The 21,747-nt window shown below is 43.8% G+C and overlaps 1 protein-coding gene across 4 annotated transcripts in view; it reads left to right on the top strand.

Annotated features, from left to right (window-relative positions):
- iqsec1a (IQ motif and Sec7 domain ArfGEF 1a) overlaps positions 1 to 21,747 on the top strand; it is a gene marked incomplete at its 5' end in the record, with an annotated part of 216,824 nt that overhangs the window by 183,708 nt on the left and 11,369 nt on the right. For 3 of the 4 annotated variants that reach the window (XM_079495490.1, XM_079495492.1, XM_079495493.1), the window contains 8 exons: positions 11,318 to 11,597; positions 12,515 to 12,841; positions 13,696 to 14,657; positions 15,908 to 16,069; positions 17,223 to 17,345; positions 19,550 to 19,716; positions 20,660 to 20,799; positions 21,630 to 21,659. In XM_079495490.1, coding sequence (XP_079351616.1) covers positions 11,318 to 11,597; positions 12,515 to 12,841; positions 13,696 to 14,657; positions 15,908 to 16,069; positions 17,223 to 17,345; positions 19,550 to 19,716; positions 20,660 to 20,799; positions 21,630 to 21,659 — 2,191 coding nt within the window. Of the gene's footprint in view, positions 1 to 10,436; positions 10,541 to 11,317; positions 11,598 to 12,514; positions 12,842 to 13,695; positions 14,658 to 15,907; positions 16,070 to 17,222; positions 17,346 to 19,549; positions 19,717 to 20,659; positions 20,800 to 21,629; positions 21,660 to 21,747 lie in introns of those variants that run through there. The other variant, XM_079495491.1, reaches the window with a different exon arrangement.

The following is a 21,747-nucleotide window of genomic DNA, read 5'->3' as shown; positions in this document are numbered from 1 at the left end:
GGCACGGGCCTTCAAGGGCAGGTGCAGAATTATCTTCTGTGTGATTAAATTATTAACAACCGGGGAGAACATGACAGTCAGTCGATTCTGTTTGGCTTGTTGCTGCCGTGTGGGAGGGTGACTGAAACGGACAGAAGCATAATTAGTGATATTTCTCAGGTGTTTGGTTTCGTTGATGGCGTATGGCAATGTAATGACTGTTTTAATGTAACATGCAATATGCCGTGAAGCTCGTTCATTGATCAAGTCAAATTCCTCTGCAACTAATTAGTGTCAAGTAAGCCGTGACTGACTGGAGCCTTCAATCCAAACTCAAAGCAATTACACCTCCTCATATGCGTACTCTGTCATTTGTAGCGTACTGTAGCAATCCCTAACAGAAGTATTACACCTCATATGCGTACTCTGTCATTTGTAGCGTACTGTAGCAATCCCTAACAGAAGTTTGAGGTTTTTTACTCAACAGATGGAAGTTATTCAACTGTCTGCAAGATGAATGATGTTTAGTTTGTTAAAGTTGGTGTTAAAGTCTTGCGGTGTAACATTATCACAGTATGGCTGTCTTTAAAGGTGTAGAATAGATGGATGTGCTGTATAGTGTACAGTACTTGCTTTCGGTTGGTTAGTAACCACTCTAACTATTGCAAAGGATGAGAGGGAGCACATTACACTTAGCTCGAAGATCATTTCCTTGTCTGCAAGTGAAGGGACACATCCGGGTGCAGATGGAGTATAAATTGAGTTTAAAACATTTACAACCATTTAACCAACCAGACGTTTCAGGAGTTTGGAGTCAAAACGTGTCTAGGATCCTGTGGATTATATATACAGTCAACTGTCTGCTGGAAAAAATCTTCTGCCAACTGGCCAGGCGCAGCTTGCAAGCTGAGTCACTGTGTAAAGTTCAACCTCGTCCTGTGCTTTCAATAATAAAAAAACATCACATTAGTATGGATCACGATGCAAACCGCCTTAGTCATCGTTGTGCATTGTGCATGTTTATAGACACTTTTTCTTTTTACTTAACCACTTATACTCGGTAGCGCATTATCATTAATGCGCTATACTCGGTCCCCATACCCTTTTCCCTCTACACCAGGGGTCTTGAGTGTGGGGTCTTTTCAGATAAAGGACCTTCGCTGAGAGAGGTACAGCAGGGACCCCCCACTACATATTGAATAAAATTTGGTTTCAGATTTGGTTTCGATCTACAAGCTCACAACCAACACCTCCCGCTAATGTTCCCCTCAGAATAGGGATGCTAGGGTAAACGAAACAATAGAAGTTCCCTTCACACAAAGAAGTTAACTCTGAGGACTCCCTGTTGAAGACCCCTGCTCTACACCAAAATCTCTTCACCAAAAATAGCTAATAATGGATTGCTTCTCCCCCCCCCCCCCGCTTGCCTATTAAGAAGCCCAGAAATAGGGCCACTAGGGTTTTGATTGATTGAATACTTTATTAACAGTTTGCAAAAGGTACAGCTGTACAGTCAGTTATACTGTATACACAGTGACGCTAAAAGGACACAAAAAGCCCCGAGGGCTTGTTTCCATTGTAGTCTTATGTATTCAATTAATCAAGGTTTATGTGCTTCTAGTGTTCACTCGTACTTGGTCGGCTCATCACTGTGTGGTCTTCTCCTCCACTTTGACCCCGGGGAGACATTCCTTCACGTGTGTCGTTGTGTTGTGGACCTGTGCCTTGCCTCTGTATTTACGAGCGCTCTCAGAGGACACAGTAAACATCTGCCATGATGAGGGGGGGCACATGTGTTTGTGTGTGTGTGTGTGTGTGTGTGCCGTGCTGTGGTGGGCTCATGTTGGGGGTGAGAAATGGGGGTACGGCCCCATGGCAGTTTGATTGATAAGGTCAGTTCATTGCTGAAAGACGCGGTTAGAAATGTTTACCGCGCTGCTCGCTGCGACTGGCTTCCAGAGTTCACCCAATGAATGAATGATTCTGTTCTGCTTTCTTTCTGTTTCCTTTGAAAGGGGGGCAAAGAAAAAAAGATGACGCACAACTCAAAGCACAATTCTTGAAGTTGAGCGGTCCTTTTATATAGTTGATGAGAAAAACATGTGTGTGTGTGTGTGTGTGTGTGTGTGTGTGTGTGTGTGTGTGTGTGTGTGTGTGTGTGTGTGTGTGTGTGTGTGTGTGTGTGTGTGTGTGTGTGTGTGTGTGTGTGTGTGTGTGTGTGTGTGTGTGTGTGTGTGTGTGTGTGTGCAGTAACACCGCAGTTTCTCAAGCGTGGTGTCCCAGAGATGAAAATAAATGGGGGTCCGTGCCCGTGGACTACCGCATATCAAACTGTGGGTCGAAAGCGACTGAGACTCACGGCCGTAAAAACTTCTCTTCTGTGCGTTTACTTGGGAGGTACTTAGGCTAGCTAGTTCTCTGCCTCGCTCTCTCTCTCTCTCTGCCTGGCTTTGGCCTGCACTTCATTAGCAGCCCCTCTATTCCCAGAACTGCTGTAGATGTGACTCCTCTTTTCCGGGATGGAGGAATGTTTCTCCCCCAGGTCCAGCTGATGGAATGGGGTTGAGGCCCGGGCTAGAGGGGCCCCCGCGCTCTGGCCCTTCTTCTGGATGTGTTGAGAAGAAGGGGGGAGGAGGACCCCCAAAAACCAGCCCACCCCCCTAGAACGTATGGCTGAAAATCACTGCCAGCTTGAGCTGGTTCTTATCCATTCATGGATCAGAAGTACAGCAGAGCAGGGCTCCCGCTTGGATAAAGATGGAGGAGGAGGAGGAGGAGGGGTAGAGGACAACCAGATTTGAGTATCTGTGCTCAATCTGTACATCACTGAGTGTTTGTTGTTTGGGAAACGTATGACTCGCTACTTTTCAAAAACAAACTAGGAAGGGGCCCGGGGACCCAAACATATAAAAGAACATCATGAATTAACCCCTTAAGCTCTGATTAAGAAATGGTGGGAATGGCAGATCTAGAAGCTGAGATGCGTTGTTTTTGATTGATTGATTGATTGATTGATTGAGTGACTGAATACTTAGTAGTCAGTAGTCATACTAGTAGTCAGAGATGCAAACAACACGAGGTACAGTCAGACATTTAGGCCGGATGACCCAAAAAAAGGTCCTGGGGACTTGTTTTCCATGTGAGATCGGCTATTTTCACTGTTTGAATGTTCTTTTTGAAAATGTCTACATTTTCAACAAAGAAAGAAAATGTACTTTATAGCACAACAATAAGTACACATTTGACTGAGCAACTTTCACTTGTAGTTGAGTAGTCTTTGACCAGGAGTATACTGTATGTAGTTGAGTAGTCTTTGACCAGGAGTAGACTGTATGTAGTTGAGTAGTCTTTGACCAGGAGTAGACTGTATGTAGTTGAGTAGTCTTTGACCAGGAGTATACTGTATGTAGTTGAGTAGTCTTTGACCAGGAGTAGACTGTATGTAGTTGAGTAGTCTTTGACCAGGAGTAGACTGTATGTAGTTGAGTAGTCTTTGACCAGGAGTATACTGTATGTAGTTGAGTAGTCTTTGACCAGGAGTAGACTGTATGTAGTTGAGTAGTCTTTGACCAGGAGTATACTGTATGTAGTTGAGTAGTCTTTGACCAGGAGTAGACTGTATGTAGTTGAGTAGTCTTTGACCAGGAGTAGACTGTATGTAGTTGAGTAGTCTTTGACCAGGAGTATACTGTATGTAGTTGAGTAGTCTTTGACCAGGAGTATACTGTATGTAGTTGAGTAGTCTTTGACCAGGAGTAGACTGTATGTAGTTGAGTAGTCTTTGACCAGGAGTAGACTGTATGTAGTTGAGTAGTCTTTGACCAGGAGTAGACTGTATGTAGTTGAGTAGTCTTTGACCAGGAGTAGACTGTATGTAGTTGAGTAGTCTTTGACCAGGAGTAGACTGTATGTAGTTGAGTAGTCTTTGACCAGGAGTAGACTGGATGTAGTTGAGTAGTCTTTGACCAGGAGTAGACTGTATGTAGTTGAGTAGTCTTTGACCAGGAGTAGACTGTATGTAGTTGAGTAGTCTTTGACCAGGAGTAGACTGTATGTAGTTGATTAGTCTTTGACCAGGAGTAGACTGTATGTAGTTGAGTAGTCTTTGACCAGGAGTAGACTGTATGTAGTTGAGTTGTCTTTGAACAGAAGTATACTGTATATATATGACTCAAGTACTGTGGCTGAGAACGTTGTCCACCATTGGCTAATAAGCATGTGGCCTCCCATTGTTATTGTTTACATTACTGTGTTTACAGAAGGATTGTGGGAATTACTAATGGTAGGAAATGACTCCAGATAAACAGTTAATATTTCATCACTTTTCTGCTTCAGACCCATATATATTTGATGGATGTAAACAGGTCGCTGAGGGTGGTGTCCTATTTTACATGTTGTTGTACGATGGTGTCTTGTGGCAAAAGAGAGAACCACAGATAAAGGTAACAGAAAACTGTTACTGGGATTTAAAGACATTTGTTGAATCGGCCTCAGGTCTTAATGGGTTAACCGTTAATGGACCATCTGCCTGCTATAATGGTCCGAACACATCAAGTGTGTAACCATAACTATACAGTAAGTCTAAACATATAGTTTTAAAAATAATTCAAACTCTGCTGGATGGCAGAGTCCAAACAGCACAACTACAAGGACAACATCAGTGTGGACGATGCTCACATAATCGTAGTTATAGTTATCCTCCATTGTATCTTCAAGCATCTGCTGCTTTATAAAAGTCAGGTTTTTTCCCCCTTTTCCCGCCAACACGATCAGGATGACCTCAGAGAAGGACAGTCTCTCTCTCTCTCTCTCTCTCCTCTGTCCAACAATGGGCTCAACTTATTTGAATAAAAGCATAATTGTGCTGAATCCTCAAAAACACATCTGTCGCTCCATTTTGTTCTCCTGCATCATTGTCCCTCAAACGTGAAAGAAATGTAGCAGCACACAGGACAACAAGGACTCGTAAATTAATAATACATAAGGAATACACAATAATAATTACGCTATTTGACTGCGTGCTCCACTCCATACACGTGTTTTATAGTGTGACACGTGTGTATGATGAAGCAGGGCATTCATTTACAAAAGCACATAGCAACTATATACATATATCTGTTGGCTTGGCTGAGAGAAAACCACGACAAAGAACACAATGTATGTTGGCTGCCTGCAGCTGCCCCCATGAGGAAAATGAGGTCACTTCCTGTCCCCAGTGTTTTTGTAGGTGATGAGGGGGAAAGGGGGGGGGACGCATCCCCCAGAGGACCTGCTGTAGTGGCTATAAAAAGCAGTTTGTAATCCAGTTTTCTGACAGAAAACTCAATTGCTAACGAAGTGCATATTCCAGTAGTTTTGTCGTACTTTGTCTGCGAATTCGCCTTAGGTGTCTGTTCATCTTGGTTATTATAAAGATACAATCTGTACGTTTTATGTCCTTGGTCTTCCTCTGCCGATAGAGAGACGTACGTGATAGCAACAATGTCCAAAGTATAACATTTTGTGCCAGTATTTTATGTCCGATTCCGGTGCGCCGCCTGCTTCAGATAACTTTATTAACATTGTGGACCAGCAGGTGTCCTGCCCAGCACCAGGGTCTAAATGTCTCAATGGAAGAGTAGAGAGACCTCCTCCAACCACTGCAGATGTACTACGTTATTATATTGTATAATATACCATACAGATTGGTTACAATACAAATGTATTAATTACAATAAGACCTAGTATATTGTAGCTTTTACCAATCTTGTATTTCCTCTGGGGGGCGCCACCCCCTTTTTTGTGTAGAAACAGGATCTCGGTTTGACTCCTCCCCTTTTCTTAGTCCACTTCCTCCCGGGTGCTTCTGTGTTTATTCCTACTAACAACAACAGTACACATTTAGGGCACTGGTCTTGATGAGAGATGAATTGTTCAGTGATGAAGCTGTGATAAAGGTCACCCTGCCTGCAATGCAAACGATGTTTCCAGATGCTGTGACTTCGTTCTAGTGCGGCTTCAGTGTGACTCTGGCTATGTGTCGCAGTTTGCATCCATTGTCAGGCGGTTGGGAGAGATTCATCACCACCATGAAGGGAACACAGGATGTATATCGTTGCTGTATCTCCATATTTTATGAGTTATTGTTTTTGTAAATGAACGCTCTACTGGACCACTTGATCACACTACAGTAACACACAAAAGTGTCAAGGGTATAGCAGATCTGTTCGTGGAGCGTTTTGAGCTTGTAGATCTGCCATTTTTGTATTTTGAATCCTGCAAAGTAACGGTTTTGGACATAATGAGGTTTCCACCCGACAAAGCCGATATATACTGTACAGTATGGTTAGGGTTGTATTTGCTGTGATCTGCTTTGCTATGTATAGCAAAGCAGATCTGCAAGTGTAAAACATGCGCTGTGAGCTTGTAGATCGGCTATTCTTGCTATTTTCCGTACGAGGAAGTATATGGCGTAAGTTGCTATAAAATGCTGTTATTTATTTACATATCAGATCCTTGACTTGTAGAATTGGATTATCGTTCGTAACCAGTGCTCTCTGTGTGTTGCCCTATTATAGCTCTCTGCCTGTCTGTCTGTATATTAACAAAACACATACTGTCTCCATGCATCCAGCTCTCAGAGCAGACGGAGTCAGGTAGCATTCATTCATTTACTGTCAAGGTATTCTGTGTTCTTGTAACCTTAGCTAAACCTAACAGTCTGAGCTCCGCCACAGTGGGGGGGGTTGGGGTTGACTTCATGTGATTTGTGATCCACTTGAACTTAAACCCTACTGTATGCACTTAGTTGACTGGAGTCTCCCATGCAGGGTTCTCTACGGATACAGGAAGAGTATATACCGGTGTGTGTATGTGTGTATATATATATATATATATATACACACAACTTCTTGTTTATGACAAATTACTGGATACACAGGTTTTGTGGCAATTTGTATAACAATTTTAGAAATATTAGCCCTTATAATGTCCACTGTGCAACCACGTCCTAATCATATACTTTACATTACTAGGACTCTTCCTTGGTGCCCACTCTTCCTTGGTGCCCGCTCTTCCTTGGTGCCCACTCTTCCTTGGTGCCCTCTCTTCCTTGGTGCCCACTCTTCCTTGGTGCCCGCTCTTCCTTGGTGCCCGCTCTTCCTTGGTGCCCGCTCTTCCTTGGTTCCCGCTCTTCCTTGGTGCCCGCTCTTCCTTGGTGCCCACTCTTCCTTGGTGCCCGCTCTTCCTTGGTGCCCTCTCTTCCTTGGTGCCCTCTCTTCCTTGGTGCCCTCTCTTCCTTGGTGCCCGCTCTTCCTTGGTGCCCGCTCTTCCTTGGTGCCCGCTCTTCCTTGGTGCCCGCTCTTCCTTGGTGCCCACTCTTCCTTGGTTCCCGCTCTTCCTTGGTGCCCGCTCTTCCTTGGTTCCCGCTCTTCCTTGGTGCCCGCTCTTCCTTGGTGCCCACTCTTCCTTGGTTCCCGCTCTTCCTTGGTTCCCGCTCTTCCTTGGTTCCCGCTCTTCCTTGGTTCCCGCTCTTCCTTGGTGCCCTCTCTTCCTTGGTGCCCGCTCTTCCTTGGTGCCCACTCTTCCTTGGTTCCCGCTCTTCCTTGGTGCCCGCTCTTCCTTGGTGCCCGCTCTTCCTTGGTTCCCGCTCTTCCTTGGTGCCCGCTCTTCCTTGGTGCCCACTCTTCCTTGGTTCCCGCTCTTCCTTGGTGCCCGCTCTTCCTTGGTGCCCACTCTTCCTTGGTTCCCGCTCTTCCTTGGTGCCCGCTCTTCCTTGGTGCCCACTCTTCCTTGGTTCCCGCTCTTCCTTGGTTCCCGCTCTTCCTTGGTTCCCGCTCTTCCTTGGTTCCCGCTCTTCCTTGGTGCCCTCTCTTCCTTGGTGCCCGCTCTTCCTTGGTGCCCTCTCTTCCTTGGTGCCCGCTCTTCCTTGGTGCCCGCTCTTCCTTGGTGCCCGCTCTTCCTTGGTTCCCGCTCTTCCTTGGTGCCCTCTCTTCCTTGGTGCCCGCTCTTCCTTGGTGCCCTCTCTTCCTTGGTGCCCGCTCTTCCTTGGTGCCCGCTCTTCCTTGGTGCCCACTCTTCCGGTTACCCTCCTCTATACTAGTACGCCCCCGTTTTTCCCTCTACATCAAATGTCTTTGCAGAAAATAGCAAAGAGCAACACGTTGTGAGCTTGTAGAAAATAGCAAAGAGCAACACGTTGTGAGCTTGTAGAAAATAGCAAAGAGCAACATGTTGTGAGCTTGTAGAAAATAGCAAAGAGCAACATGTTGTGAGCTTGTAGAAAATAGCAAAGAGCAACATGTTGTGAGCTTGTAGAAAATAGCAAAGAGCAACATGTTGTGAGCTTGTAGATATATATATATAATTTTAGTGGAGTAAAAGTACAATATCTTCCTCTAGGATTGAACATTTTAATACTAAAAGAAATTAAAAATGCCCAACATTTTTACTTAAGTACAGTACTTAACCAGCAGTTACACCACTGTTGGTAGGGCTAAATTACTGTTCCTTTACCCTTGCTGTAGCTATCATTTAGTGTGCTGGTGCTTAGGCAGTGTTAGACTCAGGTGTTTACATACTGTGTTGGATTCTCAAGTGTTTCTGTCAGCACTGTGTGTACATAGAACTATTTAGCTGTTACTCTGATTAGTGTCATGTTGAGACAACACTGTGTGTACCTGCAGTGTGTGCATACTTACTCCGCTCAGCATCTATTCTGAAACAACTGTTCTGAATCCACAATCCATCCCTCTTCTCAGATGTACTGTAGTGTCACACGCATAATTGAAAAATATTGTTATTGGGAAGAATCTCCATATTTAAACTTTTTTTGTTTGTTTGTTAATTAATGCTCTACTTCATCATACAAGAGTGTCACACAAAAGTAGTGAAAATAGCAGATCTACAAGCTCACAATGCATCGCGATGTGATGCCTTGTGAGGTTGTAGATCGGCAAATGTCACTATTTAAAAAAGTTTTGGATACACAAGGTTTTCACCTGACGAGTTGTTACATCTCGCATCGCTTACGCGAGTACATAAAAAAGTTTAATTATTTAGTTGAAACGGCTGACTATGTACATTAGTCATACTGTTTGTACATTGTTGTCTCTGCATTCTGTGACTATTATGTTTATTGACTGGAGCTCATGCTTTCTCTGCATATTCAGATTTTGGACTTGTAAGTCGCTCTGGATAAGAGCGTCTGCTAAATGCCTGGATTGTAAATTGTAATTGTACATTAATCATACTGTAGAATCGTTCCATGTGCTTTGAAGGTGCAGTGTGCATATAATAGCTCCTACTTCTAAAACACATATGTTTGCATATCATTTATTTATGTCTGTGTATGGTAAATGGTGCACTTATGTAGTACCTTTTTACAAAGCACTTTACAAGGTGCATTACATTCCCCCATTCCCTCACACTCATTTTTCATGTTAATGCCATGCAAGGCACCAACCTGTTCATCAGCAGCAGTTAGGGGTTCAGTTTCTTGCTAAAGGACACAAAGGGGGAGCCACTGCTGCTCCGTGTGTGTGTGTGTGTGTGTGTGTGTGTGTGTGTGTGTGTGTGTGTGTGTGTGTGTGTGTGTGTGTGTGTGTGTGTGTGTGTGTGTGTGTGTGTGTGTGTGTGTGTGTGTGTGTGTGTGTGTGTGTGTGTGTGTGTGTGTGTGTGTGTGTGCAGTCAGACCGCAGTTTCTCAACAGAAAATGATGTGCAATTCATCTGAGAGTTATTAGCACAGTACTGTACATACGTAATACGTACATACTGTGCAATCCTGCAAAATGTACACCGGCACAGTATAATAAGGTGCCGTTGTGCATTTCAAAAGTCCAGTTGTATCATGTCTAGTCAAGTCCAGTCCAACTCCGTTTTGGTTGAACCCGAACCCGAAGCAACAATATTATAAATACAGTTTACAATACTGTATCTCCTGGGCTGGATTATAGCCTTCAGGTTGCTTGCTTGCTAGCTGTAGCTGAGTGCTAGTTTAACTTGGAGAGTGTTTAAAAAATGGGCTCTCCCTAACAGCTCTATCCAGAGTTAAATGAACACTCAGGCTTCTAGAGCGTGTACAGTACGTTGTCTGTTGAATGTTGATTTCAGAGTCTGCAATTAAGGAAGTGGTTTGTGTACAGTGGATTGGGTGTGTCAGCTCACTATTCAAACACAGCATAATTCTTTTCACCCCAGCGGCAGTGAAAAGTGAAAGCACTGCACTATGACAGACAGACATGCAGCCTCACGCCTCAAGAGAATGGATTGAGCCATTTTCGGCCACTTCTAAGAGCTTGTTCCGGCTGTGTTTACTGGCATTCTGCAGTAAACTGGACTTTGTAACACCCACGTGCTTCCCTTCTTCAAATATGATGTAACTGTTGTGTTGGTCATTGCTGATTGGCCCCTTTGAAGTGGTGTATAGACTTTGGTTCCCTAGGAGAAAGCACCCCGGTGCCCTCTGGACTTGACAGAATGGTAGACAAGATATGGAGGAAAAGCTGGCATTTTTTAGAAAACAGGAGGTGGTCGTTGCGCGCAAAGCAACGACCGTTTAGTACGACTGAATGTACGAGTGAGTGAGTAGCCTTTCAGTTTGTTTAATGATTACTTATAGCTCTGTTGACTGTCAAATAAACTGCCTCTTCTCAGTGTCTGAGATCAAGTCAAATCTTTCAAACCTACAGTATTCGTTCAATTTATAGACATGCCTGATGTCAGCGGAGTAGAATGTATAATTTATGACATGACACGCTTGCAGACATTCTTCTAATTGTAATTATTGGAGACACTCTTAGCTCCTTTAATCAACATTCATTCAGTGTTGACTGAAATGTCAGCCATGTATTGAGAAGCAGTGGAATCAGCAATTCAATGAAAAGGTTGCATTGGTAAACTCAAAGTGCATGACTTGCCTTCGGCTACGTAGCTCTGTTTCAGGTCTATTTGCATGTTCAGAATCACATAATGCGGTTGTTTCTTTGTAATAATTGCACAAATGGAACCGTTTCCAGGTAACCGTTTCCACATAGAGTGCATGTGTTATGGGCGTTCACTGTGCTTGTCTTGAGTCATAGTATTACACACTCATCATCAGCTCATGTGACAGGAGTACTGCACAGTCAAATCTTTTTTGTAACTCTGAGAGTCTTTACCATTTGCAGACTCTCGAAGTTAACAACCTTTGGCACAGAGTGCACAATCTAATAAGAAGGAACACAGACAGCGGAACATTCCCCCGATGAATGATGTCTGAATCACTTCGTACTTTGTCAGCATTAGCTTCCCATCGCTCATTTTTAGTCTTCTGTGTAGGTGAAAATAAGCCTAATTTTCCTCTCTGTGTGTCTGTGCAGTGTGGAGGGGGATGGACGGCCCAATGAGAGTGGCCCTTCCCTGGACGGCGGAGCCAGCTACGGCCGCGGCCCGGTGACTCACGGCTCGGCCATCAGCCCCGACCGCTTTGACGGCCCGCTGTACGGTCACGGGGTCCAGCCTGGGCCCCAGAGGCCCCGTCGGGCCAAGCTGCAGCACTCGCAGTCCATTCTCCGCAAGCAGGCTGAGGAAGAGGCCATCAAGAGGTCCCGTTCGCTCTCGGAGAGCTACGAGCTCTCCGCCGACCTCCAGGACAAACAGGTGCGCTGTCGTACACAACACCCAGATCCTCCGTGTTTGTTTAACTCAGAGAGTGTACAAAGAGAACCAAATGGACATGTTTTTATATAGCACTTTTTCAAACAGGGCTACAAAGTGCTTTACATGTACTTACATGCTTTACATGTATTTAAAGTGCTTTACAAGTTAAAAGAGCAGCAAGATGACCATAAAGAGTCAAATCAGTGACAAAAATAATGTTAATTAAAACAGAGAAATAAAAAATCTAATAAAAAATATATAGAACGCAAGAACACACGTAAGACAATGACTTGTTTTCAGAAGTGAAATGTGACACTGATTTTTGCTAGCCTTAGATCCTCAGGCAGGGCCTTGCAAAGCCTTAGGAGACCTCGGGCAGCAAAAGCCTGATCTCTCCGGGTCATGAGGTGAGGGCACCAGGCAGCATATCTGAAATCTAACTGGGAGCCTGTCCCTGCAGAGCTTTAAAAGACATCAGTAAAATATTAATAAATATATTATGAAACCAGTGGAGACAAATGGGTGTGATATGGTCCCGATTATGAGAATATCTTAGCAGCTGAATTCTGTACAATTTGGATACGCGTTAGTTAATAGTTGGGGATTTGACTGTGTACAGAAGACACTCACTCTCTAACGGCCTTCCATCATTCATTCAGTCTGTTCATATTACACAAACAGATGCTTTGACATTATTAATGCTGATGGACCCTTTTTGTGCCAAGGACCCCCATCTGAAAATGTTTTGTGCCAGGAGGGACCCCTCAGAAGAGAAGATTTGTGTTACAAATTTCAAAATGATTCAACATTTCTCAAATAAATTGACGTGCTGCGAGTTAACTGAAAACCGTATGTAAAATCTAAAACGACACAGATGCTTTCTCTTTTTTAATGGGCCAATTAATGTTGTTTCTCAGGTGGAAATGCTGGAGCGTAAATATGGCGGACGCTTCATAACCCGGCATGCGGCGCGCACCATCCAGACGGCCTTCCGCCAGTACCAGATGAACAAGAACTTTGAGCGGCTGCGGAGCTCCATGTCCGAGAACCGCATGTCCCGACGCATCGTGCTGTCCAACATGAGGATGCAGCTGTCCTTCGAGGGCCCAGAGAAGGTCCACAGCTCCTACTTCGAGGGGAGGCAGGTGTCCATGACGGAGGACGGCACCCCGCTGGCCCTGGTCCAGTCCGACTGCGGGGACCTGGATGGCCACCCGCAGGCCAACATGGCACCGTCCTCCCAGGTACACCGCTAGACCAGTGGTTCCCAAACGTATTGGCTCGAGACCCAAAAGAGAAATTTGATGTCTCAGTGTCGGAAGAGGCGTCTACCTTTATATGTCTATGTGGCTGTCTCCATATGTCGATCTGACAACATCAATATGTCGATCTTTACTCGCGACCCATAGAGGTTGGTCCGCGACCCACATATGGGGTCCGACCCACTGTTTGGGAAACAGTATCTTAGTCATCTTCAACAGTATCCATAACATATACATTCAGTAACATAATTAAACTGTAACATAGTTTAAGGGGATCGGAAATGGACTCGGCTGAAGCTAAAAGCTTATATGCCTATCCTTTGTACATGTCATTATGGTTGACAAAAAGCAGCTGCAATGAACGTAAATCAACAGTAAACAAGTTTCAGATTCAAATACATAAAACAAAAACACAAAAGCCTACAACCATCGATAAGCGTGTCGGTATATAGATCCATATTAAACATGGATCCATATATGATACAATACACTATATTATAAACCCATTATTATGCATTATAAACTATGCATAGTACTACCATATATACCATATCCCACAATCCACCAATAGTCAATTAATACTCGTATACCTACATATTATACAAAACGTTCATACTGTGATTACTGTGCAGGCCTGTCACCCTTATTTCATAATCAAGTAGTTTTTTTAAAATATGAGTAAAAAAAACAGATAGCCTGATGAAGGCCGCAAAGGCCGAAACGTTGCTGTTTCCCTAATAAAAGTTGGTCACTGCATTTGAAGACAGTGTGCAGGTGTTTGTTCCTTTTTCAAATGAGTAACTCAAATGTCCTGATGGTGTCAACCTTCCCCCCAGGGGGACCTGACGGACGCCATCACGGAGCTGGAGGATGCGTTCTCCAGACAGGTCAAGTCACTGGCCGAGTCCATCGACGACGCTCTGAACTGTCGCAGCCTCCAGGGTGACGAGGGCCCCGACCCCGAGGCCCACATGGGCCACGACATGGAGCGGGAGCCCTACCAGGTGAAGCCCCACCGCGGGGCGGCCGGGCGCATGCACGACGAGATGCTGGCGTCCTACAGCGACGTCACCCTGTTCATCGACGAGGAGGACATGGCGCCTGCCATCGCCCTGTCGAGGTTGGCGGACCAGCCCTCCAGCACGGAGTCGGACGTGCGGCTGCGCTCGGTCAACTCCTCCCAGGAGTACTGGCCCATTATGGACGCTAAGGACGAGGGCCGCGACACGGACACCAGCTGCCGCAGCACGCCGTCCCTGGAGTGCCAGGAGCAGCGCCTCCGCATGGACCACCTCCCACTGCTGACCATCGAGCCGCCCAGCGACAGCTCGGCGGAGCTCAGCGACCGCTCTGAGCGCGGCTCGGTCAAGCGGCCGGCGCTCTACGAGCCTCACACCCACATCGTGACGTCGTCGCAGGCCAGCCCCAAGCACATCTCCCACGGCCCGCCGCTGCGGGCGGCGCCGCCCTCCTCCCGCGGCCCCGACGACGAGGCGCCCATGCGCCACCGCCACCGGCAGCTGGAGAGCCACCTGGCCATCAACGGCTCGGCCAACCGGCAGAGCAAGTCGGAGTCGGACTACTCGGACGGCGACAACGACAGCGTCAACAGCACGTCCAACTCCAACGATACCATCAACTGCAGCTCTGAGTCGTCATCGCGGGACAGCCTGCGCGAGCAGACGCTCAGCAAGCAGACATACCACAAGGAGACGCGCAACAGCTGGGACTCGCCCGTCTTCAGCAACGACGTCATCCGCAAGAGGCACTACCGCATCGGCCTGAACCTCTTCAACAAGTAGGTGGTCAGAGCTCTTGGCTGGAGTGTCGGTGGTGATTTTAGTGTGAATGACTCTCAGTTTGATACGCATGTTACATTAACTTCATTTAAATTTAACTTAACCTCTTAAAACCTACAGTATATGGTGGACCGGAGTCCCTCAGGGCTCTGTACTAGTGTATTTTCTGTTTTCTGTTGTTGTAGGGAAAGCTTTCGCTTGTTGATCTGCTAGTGCTATGGTCTGCGAAGGTCTTCCCCGCGATAAGGATGCTGGGGTTTAAGTGGTTAATTCAATTTAACTCAAAAGTCTGTAACTCTCAAAGACGCCTGGGGGTGTTTCATTGCGGTTTATTTATGTTCTTAATCAGGGTGCTAATACTGAAAAGTGAATGAATGAATGAATGAATGAATTTAGTCCCTTTAGTTATTGTTGGGGTATTTGCCACTGTGCATTTGGATTTTGCAATTTGCATATAATAATGTGTCCTCTTCATTTACCTATCATAACTGTGCTGTATTCACACTGGCAGATACAAAAAGACAGAAAAGCTACCATTATTTTTCAATGGAAGCCAGAGATGGCTACAAAGCTACAGAAAAGTAGAGCTGTTTCAACTTCAGCTACAAAGATATGAATATTCCTGTAGCTTTGTATCTTTTGTATCTGCCAGTGTGAACACAGCAATTGGACACAGCAACTTCTATTCATTACAGCACAGAGAGCAGTCTTGGGTTAAGCGTCTTGCTCAGGATCAGACAAATTGTACTCACATGTTTCAAGTCATTTCAAAATGATCTTACAAAGATCACTCCACATCATTCAGAGAACCACGCAGACAACATGAGTGTTATACAAGACAGTAAGCATTTTTATTTTACATGAAGGATGCTATTTGGTAAAAATTTGCACTTGAATTGTGTGTGAAAGATCTTCTAGTGCATCTAGAGTGAAAGAAGATAAGCACACCTTGTACTTGTTGTGGTTTTTTCCCATAAATTAATGTCTTACTATGTCTTACAAGAGTGTCATGCAAAAGAAAGACAACACATTGTGAGTTTTTGAAGGTGAAAGTTAAAGTGGTTAAGTCTATCAGTGGGTTTTTGTAAATATTTAACCTGTGAATGAAAAGTATTAATAACAAGAGCTTGTGACTAACTATATTGAATCCAATGGAACACAGGTTTCTGTTTTTCTGTCCATTTCCTGAAAATTTGCGGTTTTGGACAGGAACGATATCATGCTTGTGTTTTTTCTTTTTCTTTTTCAGGAAGCCAGAGAAAGGCATCGCGTACCTGACAGAGCGAGGGTTTGTTCCTGACACACCCGTGGGCGTGGCTCACTTCCTCCTACAGAGGAAAGGTTTGAGTAGACAAATGATCGGAGAGTTCCTTGGCAACCGACAGAAGCAGTTCAACAGAGATGTCTTGGAGTGAGTATGATCTTTGATTTGAACCACTTAAGCTCAATATACTTCATCGTACAATATATACTGGAAATTGGGGCGTGGTCCAAGCGCATGCCACATACAGTATAGACTCTGGCCTGACGTCGCGTGTTCGAGTCCCGCTCACGACGACCCTTGCTGCATGTCTCCCCCTGTCTCTCTCTCCCCTTTTCCTCGATCTTTTATCTATCAATAAAGGCAGAAAAGCCAAAAACAAATCTTAAAAATAATATATATATATACTGGAAATTTCCGGTCTACAAGCTTGTAAGCTTCTACATTGGCTATTGATGGCATTTTTATTTTTTTACCATAATATGCCCAGAATAGGGCTGCCGGTTAAGTGCACTTACAACATGCTTCCTGCGAGTTGCAATGACCCGGGTTCAAGTCAGACTTTGTCTCTACACTCTCCAGTCTAATAAAGCAATAAAAAAACAGGAAGAAAAATTATTCTTAAAATCATATATGGCATATTTGAATGGATTTAGATCATGACAGGGAAAGAGTGATGCTGTTTGGTAGTACTGCGAGCGGATGTTGTGCCACGGGGCTGCTAGGGGCGGATGTTGTGCCCTCGGGACAACGTGGCCTACTGTCATATTGAGGATAATTTAATAATATAACTAGAGATGCAGAGTGAGTCACACTCACAGTCAGAGCGGAATCTCCCTCAAACTCAACTCATGAAGATGCTGCAGGTGATAAGGAGGAATAACAGAGACTTAATATAAAGGAACATAAACTCTCTGCTGAGATGCCTAAATTGTAATTGTAACTGGGATGTATGAAGATGGCGGGAAGTCCCTAGTTAACCTCACATGCACACCAATGTAATCTCAAATACAATCTGGTACAGCTAGGATTGATCTTTTTCAAATGGGTCATTCTTGTGTTTTTGTACAAGATCAAATAATTGGTTCAGAGGAGGAAGCTGAGAGATCAAACCATGCACTGTTGTTTGTCTGTTGGTCCCAGTGTTTGTGTACTTATTCCCTATCTAATCTCTTGATCTCCTCGTGTGTGTGTGTGTGTGTGTGTGTGTGTGTGTGTGTGTGTGTGTGTGTGTGTGTGTGTGTGTGCGTGTGCGTGTGCGTGCATGTGCATGTGCGTGCGTGCGTGTGCGTGCACTCTGCAGCTGTGTGGTGGATGAGATGGACTTCCAGGGAATGGAGTTGGACGAAGCTCTCAGAAAGTTCCAGAACCATATCCGTGTTCAGGGAGAGGCCCAGAAGGTGGAGCGGCTCATCGAAGCCTACAGGTCAGAGCAGTGATTCTTTAGGTGGGGTCTGGTCTGGGGACCTCCCAGGGGTCCTTGAGGGGGTTCCAGGGGTTTCCAGGGGGTCCCCAGCAATGTATTGGTAACTCATGGGGTCCATTATGGGGTTTATGGTAATTCATGGGGTCCATGGCCCTAATGCAGTATTTCTCAAACTGTGAGTCGGGACCCCCAGGATGGTCCCCAAATGTGACTGTAAAGTGTAATGTCTCCAGATGACAGTGAAGTGACAATTTAATTGTTAAGACCTTTTAATCCATTGAGACCTGGAACGCATCCATGTCACGTTAGCGTTTAACCACATTAACCATTAACCCATTTTGGGCGGGAACCCCTTTTGGTGTTTTAAACATTATGTTATAATTTAGCTATTGAAAAATAGCAGATCTACAAGCTCATAGCGCGCCACCGAGTGGCGCGCTATGAACTTGTAGGTCTGCTATTTTTGAAAAATCGTTAAAATGTGCCTCAAATCTTTCCGAAAATTGTCATGATTTAGAAAACTTTTTTTTTAAAATTTCGACGTCAGGCCTGAATGGGTTAATACCTTTTAAAAGACCACTATTCCATCAAAAGTAATCAACAAACTATACTACAAAAAATGGTCAAACATTGTCAAAAAATATCTAAGAAAGAAGCAAAAATTGGGTCCCAAGTTCAAATATGATTATTTTGGAGAATCACGGCCTGAAAAGTTTGAGAACCACTGCCCTAATGCAGAGTAAACTTGGGTCCTTGAAATGAAAGTCTGAATATCTGGGTCAGAGCTCACATTGATTGATTGGTACGTGGTACAGAGACACAAGAGACTGACACTTCAGATGTGCTAATTACTAGTATGATAATGAGGCTGCACAGTACACATTCTACAAAAACACATTGAAATACGATTTGCAACCCATCAATACCCGGCCTAACCTATGGCCTTCGTTATTGGTTGCAGAGTTCCTGAAACAAACATGCATTGTTAATGAAGTGAAGTGAAGTGTCCCTGATTCCTATAACATCTGTGTGTAAACAATGGGTCTCCTTGACCTTCTTAAAACGAGGCTACGGTTGCGGGAGCCAAATGCACTTTGCCCCTTTTTGCAAGTGGAGTGTACACATTAATGGCTGTTGTGTATCTGTTTTGATATTCTATCAATGTGTTTACAGTATCCAAGATTATTTTTATTTTTTTTGTTGTGTATTTTTCCATGGTTTTTATTTATTGTTTGGTTGTCAGTTCAGTTTCAGTTTGATTCCACAGCTGGTTTGTTAGTTTCAAGTATAGCTTTTAGTTTAGTTTTAATTTCATTATTTTTCAATATTAAATTTAGTGTTGTTTTTTTAAAGTTCAATATATTAAAATAACACTACATTGACTCAACAGTCATGTCTCAATGAACATACTGTATGAACCAATGCTTCTTCATGCTTGCTGTATTGACAGATTTTATCAATAGCTCAAGACTTTTTTCTTACATTTCTGTTATACATTGTTTATATACTTAATTATTTGTTATTTTATTAAACTTTTATTAAAATTGTAGTATTTAGTTTAGTGTGAGTTCAATCTAATAACCTTGGTAGTAAGTGACTGTGGCTGTGTTTACTACTGGAGAATCTGAATGATTTATTGATACTTGGAGGCAGCCAGTTGCATTACTGTAGCTTGAGTAAATGTAGCAGGTTCTCACGCTATGATGAAAACAGAGCAGAAATATCCACTGCACTTGTATGATCACACAAAAATAGCGGATTTACAAGCTCACAGCGCAGTGTAGATGTGATGTGAGCTTGTACAGTAGAGGCGATGTTCGAAATTGAATTCGGCTCCGTTAAAAACATTATTATGCATCATCACAGCCACTCGTCGGACAATTTGGGAACCAATCTGGGGTAAAAGAAAAGGAAAAACATTTTGCCTCTGGTGGCACCACCCCCTTTTTGTTGTAGAAACAGGAAGGCTCCTCCCCTTTCTTAGACCACTTCCTCCCAGGTGCTTCTCTGTTTATTCCTGCTAACGACAAAACTACATGTTTAGGGCAGTGGTCTTGAGCAATTACTCGTTGGATGTCCCCAGTCAACTAAGAATATAGGGTTTAAGTAGCTAATACCACATTTTTGCCAGCATAAACTCATTCATAATGAGAGCTTATGACCAGACACATAACATTGTTTTCTGTTTGTATCATATCTTTTAGTCAGCGCTACTGCATCTGTAATCCCACGGTGGTACGACAGTTCCGGAACCCCGACACCATCTTCATCCTGGCCTTCGCCATCATCCTCCTCAACACGGACATGTACAGCCCCAACGTCAAGCCCGAGAGGAAGATGAAGCTGGAGGACTTTGTGAAGAACCTGCGAGGTAACGAGAGCTAAAGCCTCATTTATACACCTCACAATGTGTTGTTATTTTGCAATGTTCTGTTCAGGGGTCTTCAACGGGGGGTCCTGGGCCCCTAGGGGGTCCTCAGAGTTACTACACGGGGGACACCATATCTTTGTTTACATTAACCACTTAAACCTTAGCATCCTTATTCTGAATTGTACAAGCTCACAACGCCCTTGTACTGTAGCTCGGCTATTTTCAGCAAAGAGGTTTGGTGTAGGGTGGAAAAAGAGCAGACCAAGTACAAGTGTTCTAAGTTGATGGTTTAATTGGCTAACTACATCTGAAAATACACATTAACATGAATCCGTACCACAACGCTACACACAATGATAATGCTGTCAAACAAGTCTCTGAAGCTGTCTATAAAATCTATGAATTGAGGTTTAATCTGCAACACAATTTCATACAATATGTAGTGGGTGTATCTCTCTCGGCTAAGGGGTCCTTGGCCTGAAAAACGTTGAAGCCCCCTGGTTTTGTCTTAACTGGGGATGGGGGGTGGTTTCGAGTTCAGGACCTCATGATGATGATGTTATTCATGTTTCAAGAAGGAACCCTTTCACATGGAGGTTATGTAAAGCCACAGTGACACCAGGGTGTTGTCTGTGGTGGTGACAGATTTTCTTGGTTGTGTCACAACTCAAGTCTTGTACATGTCATTCTTGTTTATAGAGCATGGCTTAGCAGACGGTTCTGTTCCATTACTGTCCGAGACTCATCACACTGCAGCTATGTTTTATAATAATACATTTGATTGTCTTACTACCGATCTATTAAGGCTGATTGATTGATTTGATTGAATTACGTTAGTGAAATAATCCTTAAAATACTTTTGTCAGGTCCAAAAGTATTGTATTAAATGAAATAGCAGATATACAAGCTCATATCACACACTACTCTCCCCTGTGTTGTCAAGGTGTGGACGATGGCGAGGACATCCCCAGGGAGACTCTGATCGGCATCTACGAGAGGATCCGTAAGCGTGAGCTGAAGACCAACGAGGACCACGTCTCCCAGGTCTCCAAGGTGGAGAAGCTCATCGTTGGAAAGAAACCAGTGAGTCTCCTTCAGTTTTTTTGTTCTTGTTTCTGGATAGTTGCTAGTTTGTCCCTTCTTGTCACCTTTTTTTTATATAGTTTATAGTATACTTGTTTCTTGTATGTATGTTTTTATGCTTTGTCTCGTAGAGTAATCTGTTTCACTGAAAATACCTGTTGTTGCCTGTTTCGTTATTGTGCTTTGTGTTGGAACTGCCGATGAGAATTAGCATAATTTCTAAATCTGGTGTATTTACATTGCATTTATTTGTAATATCCATTAATATGCTTTGTCCCGTCAAAATAAACAAATAAAGTGAAATAAAGTACTATGCAGATAATAGATAATAATAGATAATAGATATAGATATAGAATTTAGAACTCAACTGTATTTAGTTGAGCTGTTGTTTCAGGGGGTGGATTATTCCTTTCGAATTGTGAATTGCTGGACTCTGCTTTGCACGAGTTTCTAGATTCTTAAGGATTTGTTATGATAAGAATATTCCTATTGGGACTCCCATATTTGAAGGCTAATCTGGACTATTTCCGTCTGTCCTGCACTGTTCTGGTTCATTTACAATTAACACAAATCTTATCCCTGGCACAAAACATTTTCAGATGGCGGAGGTCCACAGTCAAATACATACATACAGTATATCAATTTGACAACAAGTTTGAAACTACTGTTCTAGACTGTTCTAGGTTCTATGCCATAACAAGTCAGGGGATTTATTTTTAAATGTCAGTGTTGTTTTGACATCATTCTTCAGAACTCTTATAGATTAGAGGACATTGTGAGTCTGCAGCTGTAAATATATAACCCACTCTTCTTCTGTTTTTTCCCCCAGATTGGATCACTACATCATGGACTAGGATGCGTAAGTACTAAGTAGACTAAATTACAGCTCACACTTGATTTACACTGGAGTCATGGTGCACTTTCATCCACTTTAGGTACTGTTATGT

This window comes from Electrona antarctica, assembly GCF_951216825.1.
Source record: "Electrona antarctica genome assembly, chromosome: 2".
Taxonomy (NCBI): Eukaryota; Metazoa; Chordata; class Actinopteri; order Myctophiformes; family Myctophidae; genus Electrona; species Electrona antarctica.
This window is presented reverse-complemented; position numbering and strand designations above follow the sequence as displayed.